The 22909-nt window shown below is 45.4% G+C and overlaps 1 protein-coding gene across 1 annotated transcript; it reads left to right on the plus strand.

The window, feature by feature from the left end:
- The first annotated feature begins 4733 nt into the window (after nt 1–4733).
- THAP12 (THAP domain containing 12) lies at nt 4734–19979 on the plus strand. Its single transcript, XM_081197340.1, has 5 exons — nt 4734–4919; nt 11167–11287; nt 14120–14227; nt 16088–16124; nt 17992–19979. Exons 1-5 carry the CDS (start codon nt 4831–4833, stop codon nt 19929–19931), a joined length of 2295 nt encoding a protein of 764 aa, XP_081053466.1. The 5' UTR covers nt 4734–4830; the 3' UTR covers nt 19932–19979.
- Nucleotides 19980–22909: the final 2930 nt, after the last annotated feature.

Below are 22909 nucleotides of genomic sequence, written 5' to 3' on the forward strand. Positions count from 1 at the left end.
GAGCCAGTTTGGATTTCCACCATGGAGCTGCCGGCGACTGACCTCAGGAAAGGGCTGTTGTGGCAGCAGGGGCTTGGAGGCTTGGAGTTTTTTTTTAACGTATCATTTTCAACAGTAATTAAACATACTTTTACATCTTATTCAATTTTTTGACTTCCATCAATCTTGTCTGAAAATTTTCCAATCTAATCTCTCAGTATACATTTCTTATCTTCCCTTTTACATCTCAAACTCATAACCAATATCTCTATCTTTTCCTACTTTGTAACACTTCGTATATTTCTCCTTACGAAACTTCTTGTAGTCCTACTAGCGTAATTTGTTGATTACAGTTGCTCTTCAAATAGTTCATATACTTCTTCCAATCTTCTGTAAATCTCTGGTGCCGCAGGTTTCGAATACTTCCTGTCATTTTGTCCAATTCTGCATAGTCCATTAATTTCGTCTGCCATTCTTCTTTCATCGGAATTTCTTCTTGCTTCCATTTCTGGGCTAACAATACTCTTGCTGCAGTTGTTGCATATAAAAACAATTTAACATCTTGCCTATTAATGTCCTGACCTATAATACCAAGTAAAAATGCTTCTGGTTTTTTTTAAAAAAATGTATATTTCAACATCTTTTTCATCTCATTATATATCAATTCCCAGAAGTTCTTTACTTTTTTACAATCCCACCACATATGATAAAATGTTCCTTCTTTTTCTTTACATTTCCAACATTTATTATTTGTCTTATACATTTTAGCTAATTTCACTGGTGTAATATACCATCTATACATCATTTTCATCATATTCTTTTTCAAAGCATTACGGGCTGTGAATTTTATCCTTTCATTCCACAACCTTTCCCATTCTTCAAGCTGTATATTATATCCAAAGTCTTTTGCCCAATGTATCATTACCGATTTCACTTCAAGGAAGAGAAAGGAATGGCGCACTTAGCTCAGACCCCCACCCCGCCCTACGAGAGAAATAATAACTGTCAACACATAAAACGCAAAGGAAGCAGCAAAGGAAGCACCAAAAAAATCACATTTGGGCAACGCTGGAGTTCCAAGAAGGGTTTTTGCCAAAAATGCGGGTCATAATCATGGCAACATATAGTCCAGCCCCCCACAAGGTCAGAGGGACAGTGGACCAGGCCCCTGCTGAAAAAGTTTGCTGACCCCTGGTTAGCTTTCTGTGGTTACTGGTTCCAGTGCTGAATAGTCATATATTGTTGGAGAGAGACTTGAGTTGAGAAATAAGACCAAGGGTACGTATTGATATAGGAATGTATTAGATAAAATGTAAAGAAATATACAATAATAAGAGCACATTCACTTGTAAAAAAGGAATATACAACGGGACAGACAGGAAGTCCAAAGTGTTCGTACATATATGATTTTGGAATAGTTTTTTGTCCTTTTTTTTCTTTAGGTATATAAACTTCGTATTGTGGTAAGAGAGTCAGGGACAGTATACATGCTGAAAATTGTATTATAATAAGACTTGTAATGTAATATGATAACGTTTTACCGATGTGACATAAGAACGTTAATAAATAAATAAAACTAAAAAAAAAAGAATAGTCATATTGCTTGTGAATGGATGCATGTGTCAGAGAGATAAAATGAACAGAGAGAAATTAAGTTATACACACGTACAAATTTATGCAGTTCTTATTTCTTTAGGTCCACAGGAGAAATTCAGGAATGGAAATTATCTACTTGTGGCCACTGATCTATCACTATATCACCTGTATGTGGCTCCGTCAGCATGCTAGGCATTGCATGGCCATTTTAAAATTAATCCGCACAACAAGGAACTCTAGCAAAATTCCTACTCGCCTGCCCCAGAGGAAAGATAGAAACCAATAATGTTCCTTGGACTGTGCCACGATGCAGCTCTGAGCCTCCCAACACACCAAAAACATAAAATTAAATGTAAATGTACATCTGGAAAGCTCTTTAGAGAAACATACAGCAAATGCATATTTGAATGCTGATGGTTTCAAAGACAGAGACGTACTAATATTAACAGTACGCACGTAGAGGGATTTTTTGCAATGTAAAGGGGGATTCTCTCAGTTAATCTAAAGCACGCATATACTTAAAAACTCATTACCCAACAGGAAAAAGTCTTTTTAATGGATCAGCTCTGGTTATTTTATTATACAAGAGCCATTTCCAGGACACTTGGGGTGAGTGTGAATGTCTGGAAGCTTTATCACAAAGGAGTTTTGTTTGTTTTTTAAGTTGGGTTTTGCCCTGGTCTCTTTGCTAAAACAATGGGATGGAGGCTGTAATGGAACAAATCCTTTAAAAAAAATCAGGCTGGGTGAAATGGGAATAAACAAATATGCGGCAATAAACTCCAGAGCAGATTTCTGAAGGAGTTCAGCTCGCCACACTCTCAGTAATCAAACCTATATTTCAAACTGCATTCCTCAGAGGAATCACATACCCTGTGGGATTTTTAAAAGGAAGGAACCTTCCTTCCTTGCAACCCAGGGCAGTGAATGAAGCCTCCATCCAAGCCTTCTTCAGCACACACAAACGGCTGCAAGTTTACTTCAGCATAAGCTTCCTTGAAGACAGTGGGGCTTGCTTTTGAGTGAACACGGTTAGGAGGATGTCAAAAAAATAATACTGCCTTCTATCAGGAAAAGCAGGGCTGCTCTGACTTCCCTCAAATTAGCCAAAGAATTATTGTTCAGTGGATTATTATTATAATACATTTATTTATATGCCTTTTCCCCTGTCCAGGGACAAGGTGACTTACAGATAAGATCATAAGCAATCCGCTTTCTTACCATCATCTAAAAATAATAATCAATAAAACCAATAATTATTTATTAAATTTGTATACCACCCTATTATACCCGCAGGTCTCGGGGCGGTTACAACATAAAATCAGAATATAAAAAACAAATTATCAAAATGAAAACACAAAATCAATATCCCTTCCTCTCTCACTTCCCAATGTAGATGTTGGTGTGCTCAGCCCCCTAAGTGTCCAGGATGAGCTTGGTGTGTCCCAAACCTATTCTTATTATTATTAATTAAATTTCTATACTGCCTTTCATCCAAGGACCACAAGGCAGTTTTCAAACTAAAAATATTGGTGAGAGCCTGTTGGGCTTTTGCACATTCTACTGCTCCTCTGAAATGTGGTAGTAGGACACTGCAAAAGTCCATCACCTTTCTGCTGTCCTCGAACTCGTCTTACTATTGTATTATCCCCCTGCTCCGACCATCCATTTGTCTGGTTTGCCTTTAAAAATCACGTTATTTTCTAGCTCTCCCAACCCTCTCCTTGCGCATGCGCACAACCTTCCCGCTTCAGGCTCCTCCAAGGCGCAGGCGCGTTTGAACGTCCCGCGACAGAAGAGAGGGGTGGGACTCCTTCTTATTTGCATAGCAGAAAGTGCGCAGGCGCAGGAGCTCTGCATCCGGGTATCCCGCGGGAGACCTGAGTCCGTACAGTTAAAGAGAGACAGCCGGAAAGCTCCACAGGCAAAGGGCACCAGGGGTTATGGGAATCGTGAGATAATTCCGGTTGCCAGTCAACAACGCAAGTGGCTGTACCACTTGCTTTCCTCTTCCCTCCCCGTTCGTTTTTCCTTTTATGCGGTGTTTTTTTTAAGGTTCCTTCACATCCTTTCTCCCTTTCCTTTAAAAATAAAGTAAAAGCATCGAGTTATGCAGAGCTAAAGAAATATAATTGTCTAGTGGGAGGGACAGGGAAGGCTGCAATGCAGGAATCTCAACTAAAGCACCAGGCATCATCATCATCATATCTAATAAATACGATAATAAATAATATCAGTGCCAATTCCAACCACCCCTCCTGTCTCCTTCTGCTCTGTGCCTTGACAGGGACTCATGGCGGCTTGCTGATAAAAGATAAGACACAGAGTTGTGGGGGGAGGAAGGCAACAAAATCCATTTTAAATAATCATTATTATTTACTTTCATTTATTTATTTCATTTACATAAAACCTTTACTGTCCGAGGGTCTCAAGGCTGGTGTACATGACTCTCCTCCTAACCATTTCATCTCCGCAATAACCCTATGAGGTAGGCTAGGCTGGACCAAGCTCATTCAGCGAGCACAGAAAATCCATTTTTAAAAAAAGAAAACTGAAATATACTAGGAGTCGAGAGTGGATTTCATGCTCTTTATTCAGCTCATAGTAGTGAGGAATGGAAGTTCCCCCGAAATGTCTGCTTTATATACATTATTTACACAATGGGCCCACGTGATTGGCTAATTCCAGGATTCTCCTGTAGGCCAATCAGGTTGCAGATTCACTTCCACCTAGAGCTGGATTGGGTGGCTCCTGCGGACCAATCAGACTGCTGCATTCTGGATCCTATTGTTCTGGGACCAATCAGACTGCTGCATTCTGGATCCTATTCAACTCAGTACATAACAAAAACCAACCAATCAAACAGCGGCAGAATTAAAACCATACGCGTTGCTGTATAAATTTATTCGTAATTATTATTCAGCGCCCCGCACATGGCGGCGCTCCGAAAGGAATCCGGAAGTCTGGTTCTCCTTAACCACTCTAAAGGGCGACGTCGTGCGGCGCAGCGGAGGCGTGGCTTGCGTGGGGAAAAGGGTGAGTTCTTAGAAATGGTCTTCGCTGTGCGCAGGCGCGCGCGCCTCTCCGCGCCTGCGCGGCCGCCTCGATGGTGGTTGGTTCTCCAGAGGGGGCGGCGCGGTGCATGGTGGGAAGGAGGCGGGAGAGCGGGCGGCGGCGGCGGCAGGGTTCCCTCGCTCTCCTCAGTCCGCGCCGAGGGCCGCGCTCGCGGGGCGTCCCGAGGAGCCGCCGCCGAGGATGCCGAATTTCTGCGCCGCCCCGAACTGCACCCGCAAGAGCACCCAGAGCGACCTGGCCTTCTTTCGCTTCCCGCGGGACCCCGCCCGGTCAGTTTCCTTCTTTTTTGGGGGGGGCAAGAGGATGGAGATTATATGGGGGGGGTCCCACAGCAGAGAAACCGCGGGCCCGGGCCTGGGTCAGCGCGGAAGCGCGCTCACACGTTACGCAGCGGCGGACACGTGTTCGTCCTGGAACACGTGCGTGCGAGAACGGGGAACCCCAGTCCCTGGATGAGCCCCGCGCATTCTGGCCGTATGCGTGTGTGTGCCGCGAACCTGAAGGTGGGGGTGCGTTTAAACATCAGAGGCGGGTTCACACGTTACGCAGCGGCAAACCCGTGTTCACCGTGGAGCACGTGCGTGCGAGAACGGTAAATCCCAGTCCCTGGATGAGCCCCGCGCATTCTGGCCGTATGCGTGTGTTTGCCGCGAACCTGAAAGTGGGGGTGCGTTTAGGCATCAGAGCCGGGTTCACACGTTACGCAGCGGCAGACCCGTGTTTGTCATGGAACACGTCCGTGCGAGAAGGGGGAATCCCATTTCTTTTTAATTTCCTTTATTGCAAAATAATTTACATATAGAACATAACAAACAACACAAACGAACCAGTACAGAACCAACATACCAACTAGACATTAACAACACATCATTTAACATCAGACACACTTTTGACTTCCGATTCACTTCCTTGTGCTTTTTACACGTTATTGGTCTTATATACGCACTTCCTTTTTTTATCTGATATGTATCAAGAGACATTTATACTTTTGTAGTTTCCTTAATATTCAAGATTCAATCTAGACCTGTCAAGAGATTTGCAATTATCACAGTACTTTTTTAGATATTCTTTAAATATTGTCCAGTCTTTGCTCACTTTCTGTTTTGAGTTTCCTTTAATTCTCCCAGTCATTTTTGCAAGTTCCAAATATTCTATCTTCTCCTGCCATTCAATTTTTGTGGGGATTAAGTCACCTTTCCAGTTTTTTGCTATTAAAATTCTAGCCGCCGTGGTTGCGTGCATAAAAAAGGTTCTAAAATGTTTTTGAATTTCTAGGCGTATGCGTGTGTTTGCCGCGAACCTGAAGGTGGGGATGCATTTGGGCGTTATTCAGTGGCGGACATGGTTTTGCGTTGGGTGAAGGCGAAATTTAGCTCCCCTTCTCCCATACTTCTTATTTCCCCATAATTCCTCTGGGTGCAGTTGTTTTGTTTCGGATCTTTTCAGAAGATGAAAATATATGTGTAGATTTTATTGTCATTATTACTTTATGCCCCCTCAGCTCAGCATCCAAAACGCTCTAGACCCAGTGCTGCTGCTTCACACATGTGATGGCCGTGCCCTCAAAGGCAGCTTTCCTGCTTGGCAGGGGGTTGGACTCGATGGCCCTTGTGGTCTCTTCCAACTCTATGATTCTAGGTTCGCAGACCTGTGTGCAGCACTTTGCGTCCAAGAGTAGGTTCACACATGGGTGGGGCGCATGGTCCTTGATTACTTAAGGACAGAAGAAACCTGCAGCCTCCTCTGTAAAGTTGATGGACTGCAATAACCCCTCCCCCCCTTCTGTGACCACTGCCCATGCTGGCTGGGACTGAGGGGGGATCTGGGAGTCCGGCAACATCTCCAGCGACTAAACCAGCCCCCATACTCCCATCCCTTTCTTGAAGGACAGGCTCACCTGTATACAGTCATACCTCATGTTACGTCCGCTTCATGTTACGTTCTTTCAGGTTACGTCCCGCAGCGACCCGGAAGTACCAGAAAGGGTTAATTCTAGTATCGCTGCTCGTGCATGCGCAGAAGCACAAAATGACGTCAAACACATGCGCAGAAGCAGCGAATCGCAACGTGCACAGATGCACTGCTGCGGGTTGCGTTCTTTTCGTGTTGCGAATGGGCCTCCGGAACGGATCCCATTCTCAACCAGAGGTACCACTGTATTTGCTGCTGCACACTTGTATACTGCCCTTTGGCAGTATCACTGGGCAGTTCGCCACACACACACACACACAAAACAAGAACACACGAATACAGTGGATGCTCGGGTTGCGAATGTGATCCGTGCGGGAAGCATGTTCACAACCCGCAGTGCCACGTCTGCGCGTGCGCAGGTTGTGATCTGGCACTTCTGTGCATGCGCAAAGCGCGATTTAGCGCTTCTGCACAAGCGCTGAAACTCAGAAGTAACCCATTCCAGTACTTTCAGGTTCAGCACAGTGCGCAAACCGAAATCGTGCAACCCGAAGCGTCTGTAACACGAGGTTTGATGTGCATCATTAAAAACAAGACAGAAGATCAAAAACAGACCAATAACCTAACCCCCCAAAAACACATTTAAAAGGTCATTTAATGCATTCACTGCTAGATTACTGTTCCCCTTAGCGAAGCATTCGAAACTCCCATTGTTCCAGGCGCATTTTGCGACAGGGAATTTCATTGGCGTGAGCAGTTTCTCAGCTCTGTGCACCTAAGATTTCAGATTAAAACTGCAGAGTGGAAGGTAAGGAGGACCCTTTTCTGCCTCCCAACTTCCAGCTACTCCCTGAAGTGTGGAGAAGGGATACTCTTAGGAAGATTAGGGGGGTGGGCAGAGGAAGGACTAGACAATGTGAAAAATGAACATAGTATTTTAGCTGCAGTTCATTCATTTTCAGCTTTGTATATTATTAAAAAGCGCGCCTAGACATTCTGTTGTTGCGCCTGTAACCTCGGTTTAAGGTGCCATTTAGCTGCTAGCTTTCATATCTCAGTTTCTAACACTGCCTTAGGGACACATTTTGCTCATGACAATACTGCTGTCACTTGAGTAATAATATTAATTGTGTGTATATGTGTGTGTGTATTAAAATTTATATTTATTTATACCCTACCATTTTCCCTGACAGAAAGTCAACTTGGCTTACAGTTAAAATAAAAGCATTTACTTTTTTGTACCACTTTGCCCAACATCCTTTGACTCAGACCCACAACCCTGGGATTAAGAGTCCCGTGCTCTAACCAACCGAGCTATCCCAAAATACACATGGATATATTGCTGTTCGGTTGAGGATAGCTTCAAGGACACATTCACACATATGGGTGTACACAGTTTGATTACTGTGCTCTTGCAGATCGGTTTTCCTGTAATGGTACCTCGGATTACGAACTTAATTGGTTCCGGAAGTCCGTTCTTACACCGAAACCGTTCTTAAACCGAGGTGCACTTTCCCTAATGAGGCCTGCCGGTGCCCTTCCACCGTTCAGATTCCGTTCTTAGACCGAGGTAAAGTTCGCAAACTGGGACGGGACACTACTTCCGGTTTTGTGGAGATTTTTGGTTCTCTTTCCAGCCAAGAATATTTTGAAACCATTTAAACACATTTATCGGGAGACACTTCATGAATTGGAGGTTGAATAATTGTTTCGCTTTGGTTTCTCAAACCGCCTTATAGTGTCAAAAAGAATTTCCACAGCTGTACAAAATAGCAGATGTGGTTTAGTATGAAAATCATATATGTAGTTTGTTTTACACAGATTTAGTTTCACAGCTGAACCTTTCCGAGATGTGGGCAATCGTCCAAAACATACGTGCTGATGCGGCTCCTTAGAATATATTTTGCATGTTTCATCACGGCTTTTGCTTGAAAATTTCAACATCTGTCAATCCAGAAATAGCATGATAAGTGTGACTTCATTAGGATTTGAAAAACTGCACGGATACACCTGGATCTTCTTCCTATTTACCCCCCACTCACCCCAAAAACATATTGACCATTCTTGTTATTGGATCTACTGTTCAGAATTTATAAAATTGTTCCTTAGAGGGCCATCTGGCAACAAGAAAATGTCATGTCAGCATCATAGTTCTCTGGGATACCTTCCTGCCATTAAGCCGTTGCTCATTCATCAGCAGGTGCAAGATGGAAATAAATTCTCTCTTGAGATGCTTTCCTTTTTCTATACCTTTCTCACAGGAGGAAGGAACATTATTTGAGGCAATGAATAATCAGACAGAAGCCTGTTTGTTTATTCATTCATACATATACCCCACCATTCCTTCTAGTGAGAGCTTTTTGCCCCAGTGGCGTGAGCCTTTAAGCAAGGGTTGGTTCGTGCTTCATTCCTGTTTCACGAAAGTCAGATGGTTAAAACTGACTGAACAACCAAGCTAATTCCAGACTTTGACTATGAAAGTGCATTTTTACCCTGACCGTCTTAACTGAGATTTTTATTAAAAAGTTGGTGTTTCCTAAATTTCTGATACCAGTGGCACTACTTTCTGAATTAACAGTGAAGTGAATCTCCAATTTTAATGCTTCCCAAAAGGTTTAAATCAGCCTTGTAAACAAGCTGCCAAAAGTTACTGTCCCAAAAAATGGACTAGCAGGCTCCATCAGCAGCCTGCTGCATTTCTGCCTTGGGCTTGGGGTTCCTCTATCTTGTTGTTTAGTCGTGTCCAACTCTTCGTGACCCCCTGGACCAGAGCACGCCAGGCACTCCTGTCTTCCATTGCCTCCCACAGTTTGGTCAAACTCATGCTGGTAGCTTCAAGAACACTATCCAACCATCTCGTCCTCTGTCGTCCCCTTCTCCTTGTGCCCTCCATCTTTCCCAACATCAGGGTCTTTTCCAGGGCGTCTTCTCTTCTCATGAGGTGGCCAAAGTATTGGAGCCTCAGCTTCAGGATCTGTCCTTCCAGTGAGCACTCAGGGCTGATTTCCTTCAGAATGGAGAGGTTTGATCTTCTTGTAGTCCATGGGTCTCTCAAGAGTCTCCTCCAGCACCAGAATTCAAAAGCATCAATTCTTCGGTCATCAGCCTTCTTTATGGTCCAGCTCTCACTTCCATACATCACTACTGAGAAAACCATAGCTTTAACTAGACGGACCTTTGTTGGCAAGGTGATGTCTCTGCTTTTTAAGATGCTGTCTAGGTTTGTCATTGCTTTTCTCCCAAGAAGCAGGCGCCTTTTAATTTCGTGACTGCTGTCACCATCTGCAGTGATCATGGAACCCAAGAAAGTAAAATCTCTCACTGCCTCTGTCTTACCTTCATGCAATTCCTTGTTGCCTCTGACTACCAGGTAAATGCATAGGTCAGGCATAGGCAAACTCTGGCCCTCTAGATGTTTGGGACTACAATTCCCATCATCCCTAGCTAACAGGACCAGTGGTCAGTAATGGTGGGAATTGTAGTCCCAAACATCTGGAGGGCCAGAGTTTGCCTATGCCTGGCATAGGTATTCTTTTGAGCGCATTAGAGGAGGAATTACCTACCTGACCTGTGAGAAGTCCACGCCTTGTGTTTCCGCGCCATTCACTGGCCTGGCCTCCTGATTTATGCGGAGAGGCAACAGGTAGCCTCACCTGAGCCCAGGTAATCCCACTGCTTGCCTGCACCGAATGGTCCAGTCATGCCCAATATAAAGGAGTAATTCTAAAAAATCACAAGCAACACGCGGCTAATAATGTTTTAACCAAATCTTTGTAACGTATTATTTCACATTTCTTAAACAGAAAATATATAATGGAGTCACAGAGGCAAACAAGCCCTTCAACAGTCACAATCCTGTAGTCGTGCAATAATGGAAGCTCCAAGCGTAGTAATTCTTAAACAGAAAGTATGTAATAGAATCACAGATAATGAAAGTCTATCACTGTTGCATGCCCAACATAAGGCAATACAGTGGTACCTCAGGTTAAAGACGCTTTAGGTCGCAGACGCTTCAGGTTACATACTCCGCTAACCCAGAAATAGTACATCAGGTTAAGAACTTTGCTTCAGGATGAGAACAGAAATTGTGCAGCAGCAGCGGGAGGCCCCATTAGCTAAAGTGGTACCTCAGGTGAAGAACAGTTTCAGGTTAAAAACGGACCTCCAGAACGAATTAAGTACTTAACCCGAGGTACTACTGTATAGTCCATAAGCGTCAAAGAGGCAAACAAGCCTTTCAACAGTCAAAGTCCTGTGACCGTGCGACAGTGGATGCTCCGAAACGTGGAGAACGGAACAGTTCTTCTGGATGATGATAGTAACTCTTCACCAGCAGTTAAATGGTCCTAACGGGTACATCAAGTAGCATAGGATCAGCACTCACTAAGACATGTAGAAAGCAATATAAAGGAGTGGCAGAGTCCTAGTTCCTGCAGAGACTTGGTTGGACTTTTTCTCTTCCCAGAGCCGTCTTGCATAAACGCAGCGGGTACTGTCTTTCGTGGCTCACAGGCACCTCTAAATGACTTTATCTGTTTGGTGGAGGAGGAGCGCCTTCTCTGGCAACTATTGTTTTGGGAGCTAATGACCTGTTATCTCTCGCAGATGTCAGCGTTGGGTTGAGAACTGCCGAAGGGCCGATTTGGAAGATAAGACGCCCGACCAATTGAACAAGCACTACAGGCTGTGCGCGAAGCACTTTGAAACCTCGATGATATGTAGGAGTGTAAGTAAAAGGAATCGGAAGTAATTGTCTCCTGCTTCCTATGCGACATGCAACTGTGGATTCCGCCTTCCTCCTGCGTTAACTCGAGTCCCAGGAACGTCTTATCAAACAAAATGCTTTTCGCGACTTGATTTACTGCCTGTTGCTAATTGACTGGGTCTTCCCGCCAGCTGGAATGTGTGGGTTGCCTTCTGCCCTCTCCTGTGCGTGCTTAACCTGTGTGCTTTCAGTGCTTTTAAGCCTTGCAGGATTACTTAAATATGAAAAAATGCAGGGGGGTGTATTGGTGTTCTGGGAATCGGCACTGTATGTGTCGGAGAAAAGCAGCGATTGGGCTCTCCCATTGAAAACACTGGGTTTCCTTGAAGAGGCCTTGCCTGAAACTCTGCTGGGGAGAATTCCATCTCTAAAATCAAATGGCGTTTTATGTCCTCAAAAACGTTTTTAGAATAATATTTTAAATAGCCAAGTGGATTAGCTTGCACATGGGATGCAGAAGCAGCTGGCTTCACTTTTGCTACATTGGTGTAGAATTTTGCTTTAAAACATCAGGTGCCTCCCCCTGTACCCCCCGGATTGGCAGGTAGCCTTTTGAGGAAGGGCTTGCGTGAGAATCACATATGCATTAATATAATTCCCTGAAAGCAGCTGTTTCCCCCCCCCCCCCATGTAAAAAAAACCCCACTAGTTGCCTTTTAAAATCCTCTCTCCAAGAGTGTTGGATGTTGGGAGGGGATTCAAAGTACAGTCATACCTCGGGTTACAGACACTTCAGGTTGTACGTTTTCGGGTTGCGCACTGTGCTGAACCCAGAAGTACCGGAATTGGGTTACTTCCGGGTTTCAGTGCATGTGCAGAAGCGCTGAATCGCATCCCGCGTGTGCGCAGACACGGCACTGTGGGTTGCAAACGCTGCGGGTTGCGAACGTGCCTCCCGCACGGATCACGTTTGCAACCCAAGCACCCACTGTATAAGTATGGCAACATTTTGCTGGCTGCCTTCCTTGTTGTCTCAGAACTCCAGCGTAACAATCACATAAATGAAACTGGGACCAGAAACTGTTCATCACTCGCTCGTCTGAGAACCCTAGACTATAACCCAGCAGTGTTCATCCTCTCCTCCAAACATGGTTGCAAACTCATGTCTGCCGTTAAAAGGACACTCCACAGAGAGCTGTAGCGGACTGCATGGATGAGTATACCCACAGAATACAGTGGTACCTCCGGATGCGAATGGCATCCATTCCACAGACCCGTTTGCATCCTGAGTAAGACGTGACTGCGCGTGCACGGGTCACATTTTGCCATTTCCATGCATGCGCGTGATGTCATTTTGAGCGTCTGTGCGAGCGGCGAAACCCGGAAGTAACGCGCTCTGTTACTTACGGGTCGCCGCGGTGCATAACTTGAAAACGCTCAACCTGAAGCACATCTAACCCGAGGTATGACTGTATATGCATTTTACAATTGTGTTTGTCTCATTCATTGGTTGCACTTTGTAGGAGTGCAACTGGTGCATTAAAAGTATGCCTCTTATGCAACTTCAACTTGCTTGGTCCCAACATAAAAATACTCTTTCTCCTTGCTGATGTCTTGGCAGGAAAGCCGCTTGCCAAACCTTCTTCTAAGAGCAGTTTGGTTTCAATAGCCTCCCATTATCTGGATTATTTGGTTCCCTGGTCTGACCTGGGGGCAGGGCAGGTGGGAAGAGTTCTTCTTGGGTGGGATGGGGGACAAGAACTCAGTTGCCCTATTAAGTGCAATGCATCCAGAAATGTCAGTGACATCTGTGAGGAGTTGCTACTTTTAGCTGGATTTATAAGAACTGTTAACTTGGAAAACGTGCATCGTAGTCTCTCTTCCCCCCAGCTCCTTTTTCCTTGTGTGTTGTGTCCCTTTTGCTTGCACGCCTGAGGGCAGGAGCTGATTTAATACTGATTTTGTAAGCTGCTCCTGAGAGTTTTTGGTCTACAGGGTGGGGTATAAATGCCCTAAACGAATTTATTTGTCTCTGTGGCCAGGCAGTTCTGAGAGTTCGCAATATCAAAAGCAACACAATGGCCAGAAACAATAACAATGTGAAAAACTTTATGGAATAATTCAGAACATCAAAACTAACAAACTGAAGTCTCTGGAGGTCCTTAAATGAATCACGGTGCCAGACTTTACTCGGTGTAAGTAGAACGATATGTAATTTCTTCATTAACCAATCTTTTTTAGAATAGATATAATGAAAAATGAAAAATACTCTGGAACAGTGCTCATGCGATTATGTAGTCACTGTGCTACTTAACGAGTGTTGAATTAATTGGCTGATGAAGAATTCAACGAAACAATAGTTGTTATCCGGAAACACTGTTCAGCAGAGTTCAGAGTTGGACATCAGAATAGGACATTTTCTGATTATACAAAGCTTCACAGCTTGCTCTCTGCCGGGGAAAGTCTGGCACCGTGATTCATTTAAGGACTTTCAGAGACTTCAGTTTGTTAGTTTTGATGTTTTGAATTATTCCATAAAGTTTTTCACATTGTTATTGTTTCTGGCGATCGTGTTGGTTCTGAGAGTTGATCAGAATCATACTTAACTGTACTTGGCAGGGATGGATAAGAGCTAACATAAATCCAAAAGCTAAGGTATATAAAAGCAGATTCGCCACATGCTCTCTTGGTGGTTTGCCGTTTTCCAGAAGGCTCCCTCCTGATTCTAAATGAAGGATAGTAACCTAGGCTGAGAAATCCCTCTGCACCTTCCCTGGGAACTTATTTTCCCCCACTTAAAGAAACATGCTGTAAAACAATGAGAGATGAAGACTTTTGCTTTTCTCTTTGCAGAGTCCCTACAGGACTGTTTTACGAGACAACGCCGTGCCAACAATTTTCGACCTCACGAGCCATTTGAACAACCCACATAGCAGACACAGGAAGAGAATTAAAGAGCTGGTAGGTTTGCGTTGGACTGAGATGCTACAACTAAGCCGACCAGTCAGTCTTTGTTCCCTGTTGTGGCTTGAAGTCAACACAATAAAGAAGTAAGAAAGGAATTATAACAAGACAATATACTCCCAGTAGCAGAAAAATATAATTTATTTACTATACTACTGTGGAGGCAGAAAACTGGATCAAACTTCAGAAACTGCCAAGTCGAGTCCCACCACTGCTAATAGCGTCACCCTATTTTGTGAAAGAGGGACACGTGTGGCGCTGTGGTCTAAACCACAGAGCCTAGGGCTTGCTGATCAGAAGGTCGGCGGTTTGAATCCCCACAACGGGGTGAGCTCCTGTTGTTCGGTCCCAGCTCCTGCCCACCTAGCAGTTCGAAAGCACGTCAGAGTGCAAGTAGATAAATTGGTATCGCTCCGGCTGGAAGGTAAATGGCGTTTCCGTGTCCTGCTCTGGTTCACCAGAAGTGGCTTAGTCATGCTGGCCACATGACCCAGAAGCTGTCTATGGACAAACGCCGGCTCCCTCGGCCTATAGAGCGAGATGAGTGCCGCAACCCCAGAGTCGTCCGCAACTGGACCTAACGGTCAGGGGTACCTTTAATTTATTTTGTGAAAACATGGCAGAAATTTGTTTTGGGTTTGTTTGTTTTGCAATTCAGATTAATTTGCTTTTACCTCCACAACTGGGTCTAAAAAATGGTGGAAATTTGCAGAAGAAAAATAAGGCAACAGATTGAAAAAATGAGGTACGTCCTCTACATAACCACAGCCACAAAGACGGAGTCTAAAGTCGCAAAGTGTTTTGACACCTGTTAACATCCTGAGAGAAGTTAGCGCTGTTAAGTAATTTCAGAGAGGCTAGCGATACAGTTATGCCCAAACGGTCTAGTTCAGTACAAGAGGAATGGGAATAGCCCAGGTTTTCTTCTACACTGTATGTTTTGCCGTGTCTTCAATTACAAATCTCTTGTTTGTTTTAGCATCCTTGGTCTTCTGAGAAATTGACAGTTTGATGGGTCTCTTCCAAATGCGGGGTTGAATATTTATTTATTTATTGGAATATATATATATAAAGGCAACAGAGGAAAGCACTCATTTCCTCCACTTCCACCTGGGCTGGTGGTGCTCTTAAGGGGCGCACAAGACTTTGCTGAGTTGCCTGTTACTATTGTGGTTGGCACTGTCAACGTCCCGTCCCCCAAACTCTCAGGTATGCTTGCAGAGTGCAGACTGGCTTCTTCGTTTGTGGAAGGAAGCCAGAAGTGGAGCAAGTCCCTCTTGCCATTTCTCCAAAACCCAGCATAATATGAGGCACGACCCCCTCTCAGCATTCGCCAGCTCTCTGTGGACTTGGAAAGTGAGGAGGGTTTGGTTTTTGTGCCTTGCAGTGTGAAATACAGTGGTACCTTGAGTTACATACGCTTCAGGTTACTTACGCTTCAGGTTACAGACTCCGCTAACCCAGAAATAGTACCTCGGGTTAAGAACTTTGCTTCAGGATGAGAACAGAAATCGTGCTCCGGCGGCAGCGGGAGGCCCCATTAGCTAAAGTGGTGCTTCAGGTGAAGAACAGTTTCAGGTTAAATACAGACCTCTGGAACGAATTAAGTACTTAACCCGAGGTACCACTGTATTCTTCCTCCTCTGTGCAGTTCTCTGAACACTTCCAGGAGGTACTACTATGAAATAAAACCCCATTTCTTTCTGTAGGCTTCCGAAGCCACGCAGGCAAAGACAGTTTTATCCCTAATGGACCGGAATATACGTTTGGATTCAAAAGACTCCTGCTTACAAAATTAGTAGATTTCTAGTGACTTGTCGGTGCCTCATAGAATTTCTTGTTTTTCTCTATCTTCAGAGTGAAGAAGAAATAAGAACATTAAAGCAGCAAAAGAGTAAGTTGATCGGACAATTGAAGGAGGGAAAACCTCTGGAGGCAATTAGCTTATCATTAGAAAATACCATATTTTGGTCCTGTTTCTCCAGGAAGCCACTTCCTCCTTGCGTAAAAGGCTGAATGCAAATGTCCTACGTCAATACAATGACTCGATGGTATTAAACGCTCTCTTAACTCCTGGGATTGCGACTTGTGCACAATCCAGCCAAGCCCTATTGGTATCAGTGGAAGAATTTAGCATATGATTTTTAAGTCTCTTCTCTCCCTTTAAATCAATGGGACTTTGGCTGAATCGTGTCTGCTGTGTGGTGAACGGTGAAGAGGTCCAAAGCTTTCATACGCTGTATTCTTAGCCATACACCAAAAGTAGTCCTTGGACGACCATGTGGTTGCAAACACACGCAGCCTACAGCAGCCTTCGCAAACCATATATTTGGGACTACAGCCCCAAAGCACATGGAGGGTACCAGGTTGACACAGGCTGGCCTACAGAGACACTCACCAACAGTGTTAGAAACTCAGATATATAAGCTAGGCACCAAATGGCTCCTTAAACCAGGGTTACAGTAGCCAAAACGGAATGTCTAGTTGCTATTTTGGGGCTTGAAAGTCGTATTTTTCAGCTATGACTTTTGGGTTCCTGAAATTCAGTCTGATGGTTCAGATAAAAATATAATGGGTAGAATTCTACAGGCTGTGTTGTTAGTATGTGAAAACGTTCCAGATCCAATGATCCTCACCTCCAGATGGTGGAGATGTCAGGTTAGCCCTGTCCTAAAGTGTGCAATGGGCCTGAGTCCTTCATTGGGATAAGAGAAATTTATTACATGTGTATTGTGTTCTTCGTAGAAAGTTAATATGCCCTCCACCATTGAGTGGTTTACAGTTGGCAATCTAAAATAGTCATTAAACATGCAAATAAAAAGAAACAAGTTACATGTATGTGTATACCAAAATCACATTGCAATATTACCGTATTTTTCGCTCTATAGGATGCACTTTTCCCCCTCCCAAAATTAAGGGCTCCCTGGCTTCAGCGATAGCAGCACGAAGCCTCCAAAGCCTGCGCTCCGGAGGCTTCGCGTTGCTTTCACTGAAGCCAGGAGAGTCTGGTCTTTGAGGCTGGCGGTGGGGGAAAGCAGCGCTTCCCCCCACCGCCAGCCCCACAGGCTCAGGGGGCAGCGGGAAGGCACGTGGCGCCTTCGCGCGGCTCCCCGACCTGGTTTTGAGGCTGGCGGTGGGGGGAAGCGCTGCCCCACATTCTCGGTCGAAAAGCCCGCAGGAGCCCCTTCTCCCTCCTGTGGGCTTTTGCGGGAGATGGGGGAATTCCCCCACCTCCCGCAATAGCAGGGAGAAGGTCTGGGAGAAGCGCACAGGCTTGATTTCCCCCTCTGAAAACTAGGTGCGCCCTATAGTCAGGTGCGCCCTATAGAGCGAAAAATACGGTAATTGAAAAGTATGTGCAGCTGTTAATATTGTTATACATGCAGTGCTGTCTATTGGCTAAGGCAGTACATCTTTCTCAGCCATTGTTGGGCTACAGCTCCCATCATCCCTGACCACTGGTCCTGCTAGCTAGGGATGATGGGAGTTGTAGTCCAACAATATCTGGGGGGCCCATGTTTGAGGAAACACCGATCCAAGGGGGTCACCAGCATAGTGCGCTTTTGGTGTTCTGATCTCCAATTCCCAGCAGCCCCTGTCAACCTGGCCAGTTGCCAGGAATGATGGGAGTTGTAGTCTACGTCATCTGGAGGGGGCACCATTGTTGACTACCCATGGTCAAAGAGTTCTGGAGCGCCGCAGACGATGAGTTGGTGTTGCTGGCGTTTCCATATTAAATATATCTTTATCTCCTCTCGTAGTTGATGAAGCCTTTGAGCAGGAAAAGATGAACCAGGAATCTGTCGACAACGACATGCGGAACCCAGCCTCTGAGGAAGGAGGCGACGAGCCGGTCGAAGACGATGTCCCTTTAACGCAAGAGGAGAGGGAAAACAAAGATTACCTTAAATCTCTGTTTGAGATTTTAATCCTGATGGGGAAGCAGAACATCCCTTTGGACGGCCACAGCGCTGACGAACTCCCTGAGGGGATCTTTACTCCAGACAACTTCCAGTCTCTCTTGGAATTCAGGATAAATTCCGGAGATGAGGTTCTGCGGAAGCGGTTTGAGACCACGGCTGTGAACCTCGCCTACTGCTCCAAAGCCCAGCAGAAGCAAATGCTGGAGATATGCGAAAGCTGCGTGCGGGAAGAGACTCTCCGCGAGGTCAGGGACTCTCACTTCTTCTCCATCATCACAGAAGAGGTGGTGGATCTTGCCGGCGAGGAACACTTGCCGGTGCTGGTGAGGTTTGTGGACGATTCTCACAACCTGAAGGAGGAATTCATAGGGTTCTTGCCGTATGAGGCGGACCCCGAAATCCTGTCCGTTAAGTTCCACACGACCATTACCGAAAAGTGGGGCTTGAACATGGAGTACTGTCGAGGCCAAGCCTATATCGTCTCCAGTGGGTTTGCCTCGAAAATGAAGACTGTGGCTACAAGGATCTTAGAGAAATACCCTCAGGCTGTTTATACGCTGTCGTCTTCCTGTGCCTTGAACATTTGGCTAGCCAAATCTATTCCAGTCCTGGGCATTTCCATCGCCCTCGGAAAGATAGAGGAGGTTTGCACGTTTTTCCATCAGTCGCCCCAGTTGCTAGCCGATTTGGACAATGTCATCTCCGTTCTCTTTCCGAACAGCGAAGAACGGGGGAACGAGCTGAAGGAAGTGGTGCGTTCCCACTGGACGGGCCGCCACGACACCTTTGAGATTGTCGTGGACCTCATGCAAGCCCTGGTATTGTGCCTGGACTCCATAAACGATACTTCCGTCCGGTGGAACAGCTCGGTTGCCAGCCGGGCGTGCACGCTTTCCACCGCCCTGTCGGATTTTGACTTTGTGGTCACCGTCGTGATCATCAAAAACATTCTCTCTTTCACCAGGGCCTTTGGCAAGAACCTCCAAGGCCAGACCTCGGACGTCTTCTTTGCGGCCAGCAGTTTGACGGCGGTCTTGCATTCCCTGAACGAGGTGATGGAGAACATCGAGGTGTACCACGAGTTCTGGTTTGAGGAAGCCACCACCTTGGCCACAAAGCTGGACCTGCCCGTCAAACTGCCCGGCAAATTCAGCCGTGCCCAGCAAGGGAGCTTGGACTCCGAAATCACCCCGGAAAACTACTACAAGGAAGCCCTTAGCATCCCCACCATGGAGCACATAATTCAGGAGCTGAAAGACATCTTCTCTGAGCAGCACCTGAGGGCTCTGAAGTGCTTGTCTCTGGTGCCCTCGGTCATGGGGCAGCTCAAATTCAACACGTCCGAGGAGCACCATGCCGACATGCACAAAAACGACCTCCCCAATCCTGACACGCTCTCCGCGGAGCTTCACTGCTGGAGAATCAAGTGGAAGCACAGAGGGAAGGACATTGAGCTCCCCACCACCATTTACGAAGCCCTCCATTTGCCCGACATCAAGTTTTTCCCCAACGTGTACGCCTTGCTCAAGGTCCTCTCCATCCTGCCGATAATGAAGGTGGAGAACGAGAAATTTGAGGTGGGCCGGAGGCGCTTGAAGGCCTACCTAAGGAACACCTTGACCCAGCAGAGGTCGAGCCACCTGGCCCTGCTCAACATCAACTTTGACATTAAGCACGACTTGGATATGATGGTTGACACCTACATCAAGCAGTACCCCGAGAAAGTAGAGGAGGATTTCCTTCCCCCTAACAGTTCAGAAGCGACGGAAGAGACTTAACACAGGAACGGGGCAGTTCTCCCTTGTCTGTTTTGGAGACTTGGTTCCTAACTTGGGGGTTCCTAACTGGAAGAGGAGTAGCTGGGTCATAGCAAGCAACTTTCTGTTTCTACGGCGTGTTTCCTCAACAAGCCCTGAGCAATTGCTCAGGTTTTGTTGCTTCTTGCCCTCCCCACCCCCTCCTGCCCCGATTTACCGTTCTGTAAAGCTTTTATTATTTAAAACTGCACAGAGTCTGCAGTTGCTGCAACTGTGCGCCTGCTCTCTCTTCCCCACCTGCCGTCCCTTACAATACGACGCAGTTTAATCTCTTCGCTTTAGGGAAACCCAGTCCATGGGTTGCCATACTTCTGCCCAGATAACTAAAAAATGCCCTTTAGAAATGAACAAAATGTGCCGGGTTGTTGCTGTTTTGGCTTATGGGTCTCCCTGAACCCCGGACAGGGAAATCTTCTAAAATGGTATACATTTAAATGAACTATTTAGAGCAGTTTGAGTTGGGTCTAATCCATGCCTTCCTAATGTTACTGGACTCCAGCTTCCATCATCCTTGCTGGCTGGGGCTGATAGACATTGGAGTCTGCGGTACAAGGACAACCCTATGATGGTTACCCCTGTCCTAAACTAATTTGTTGTCGAAATTCTTTTATGTGTCTGGAGTTCAGTTCCCCTGAGACTTGCAGGACTTCCGACCACACTCTGCACAGAGGATTTTAGACAAGGGTTTTTGGCCCCTTCTCATTTCGGTGATCCTAGTCCGGCCGTTCCGGAGGAATGTGTCTTTTTTTTCAAAGGGGTGCGCTAACTTCATCTTGCTGCCCTCGTTTCCCTTCTGTTCCATTGACTGTTTGATGGCCCTCTTTGACCTCTCCTCTACTTTTAGGACTGGAAGAGAGCTCTCCACACCCCCCCCCCCCAAGAAATGAAGCTATCTTGTAAAAGGAACAACAACAGAAAACTATATTCCAAGAGCATCTAAAACTGTGCGTCGGCCAGACTTGCATCTATAGGTTTTTACTAGCCTCCAGAATATGAATTGCAAAGCCTAGTTAGGCAGAAGAGCAAAGTGGAGGATATGTTCTGTTCTGTTTTGGTTTGGTTTTTTTTTAAAGAAAAATGTAGAAGTCCTATGAAGATTTTTTTCCTGCTGGTATTTTTTTGGCAAACAAAGGAAACGTTTTTGTATAGTTTTATTTCCATCCAGAATAAAATGTGAATTTGCTATTTTGGTATTATATGTGTGCTGTGGCCATAGAGCAGTCTGTCTCTCTCTCTCTTTCTCTGTGTGTGTGTGTGTGTGTACACAAATGATTGGTCTTTTTACAGGGCCCAGGAAAGATTCTGCTGTTGAAGCAATGGTTTTTCAAACTCTCCCATCCAGGAACACTTTGTGTGTTGGGTCACCTGCCAGGCAAACCCTGAGTGTCTGCCACAGAACTTGTGTGCAGAGAGGATTCTGGTACTTACTAGCAAGGCCTGTTATAAACCTGAGAAGAGCCTTTCTGGATCAGGCCAATGGCCCGTCTAGTCCAGCATCTATGACCAGATCGTAGAATTGTACAGTCGTACCTTGGAAGTTGATCGTAATCAACAACAACAATCTTTATTACAGTCCAGAGACCCAACAAATCGTTACAAAGCAATACACAACTCATACAGCCTACCTCCAGGTTAAACAAGCACTTTGTTCAGAATATAGGGATCATTGGTTCTTGCCGATAAAAACTTTGCCACTGCTAATGTTCTAGCATTTTCCGGTCTTCCAATAGGTCGTAATCTGTGCCAGAAGTCTATTCAACTTCTGAAACATTTGGAAACCGAAGCGCAACTTCTGATTGGCCGCAGGAAGCTCCAGTCAGAAGCTGCAGAAGCCGTTGAACATTTGGCTTCAGAAAGAACGTTCAAAAACTGGAACACTCACTTCCAGTTTTCGATTGTTCGGAAGCCGGTACGTTCGACTCCCAATGCATTTGGAAGCTGAGGTATGACTGTACAGTTTAAAAATAAAAAGTGTGATTCTGAAGTAGCTTCTGGACTTCAGAGGGTAGGGTTGGGAGATATGATTTTGACAGACGCATTCCCAGAAAATGGGGATTCCCATAAACAGCTTGTCAGAAGATGCGAGAGGGTGTCACGAGGCATCTAAAAACTTTTCTCCAGAGTCTGGAATCTGGCACTGGGATCTTTGGAAGCACTTTGAAAGAGTTTTTTGGCATGGGAAACACTTTGCATAAAATCCAAAAGCAACCTGAATGCTTGTGTCACTTAAAAATAAATACACTATTTATATATTGCTTTTCAGATAGACCTCCCAAAGTGGTTTGCATAAGATTATTAAAATTGGAAACATTTAATTTTTAAAATGGTTGCAGAAGAATAGTAACATGAAGTTTTGCACCCCCAAAGTGCAACGGTTTTGCACCCCCGTTTTGTTTTATTTTTAAATTCCCGGAGGGATTGGAAAGAGTTGCTCTCAGCGGTGCAGGTGCTGTTGTGTTTTGAAAGTGCTTAGCATAAATCCGAGGATTAGTTTCTTAATGTGCTCTGTGTGCTAATTTCCTGCTGCTCCTGAGCCGAATTGAGTGCCATAACCGATTCTCCAGATGCTGTAGTGAGAGTGATCATCTTGTAAGGTTCTGCTGAATGGCATGGCTCTTTTCGCAAGCTGCAGAAACTGTACAGTGGACGAGAAGTGACGTTTTATTAATTGAGCTATTTCTGGAGCTTACATGGAGGTCTTGTGGGTTAAAGTTCTGCATAGCTGTTAAGTGGCTCCGTGGATGTTTGACAACGGAACAGCCTCCAGTAGAGAGAGACTGCAAAAATGGAGTTGCGGACAGACAGCTGGAATATCAGAACAGTGCAGTATATTTAGTAGGGTGGGCAATCTTTTGTGTTCCAAATGCTTGTTATTGTTTAGTTGCTTAGTCGTGTCCGACTCTTCGTGACCCCCTGGACCAGAGCACACCAGGCACTCC

This window comes from Podarcis bocagei (assembly GCF_964188305.1).
Source record: "Podarcis bocagei genome assembly, chromosome: 6".
NCBI lineage: Eukaryota > Metazoa > Chordata > Lepidosauria > Squamata > Lacertidae > Podarcis > Podarcis bocagei.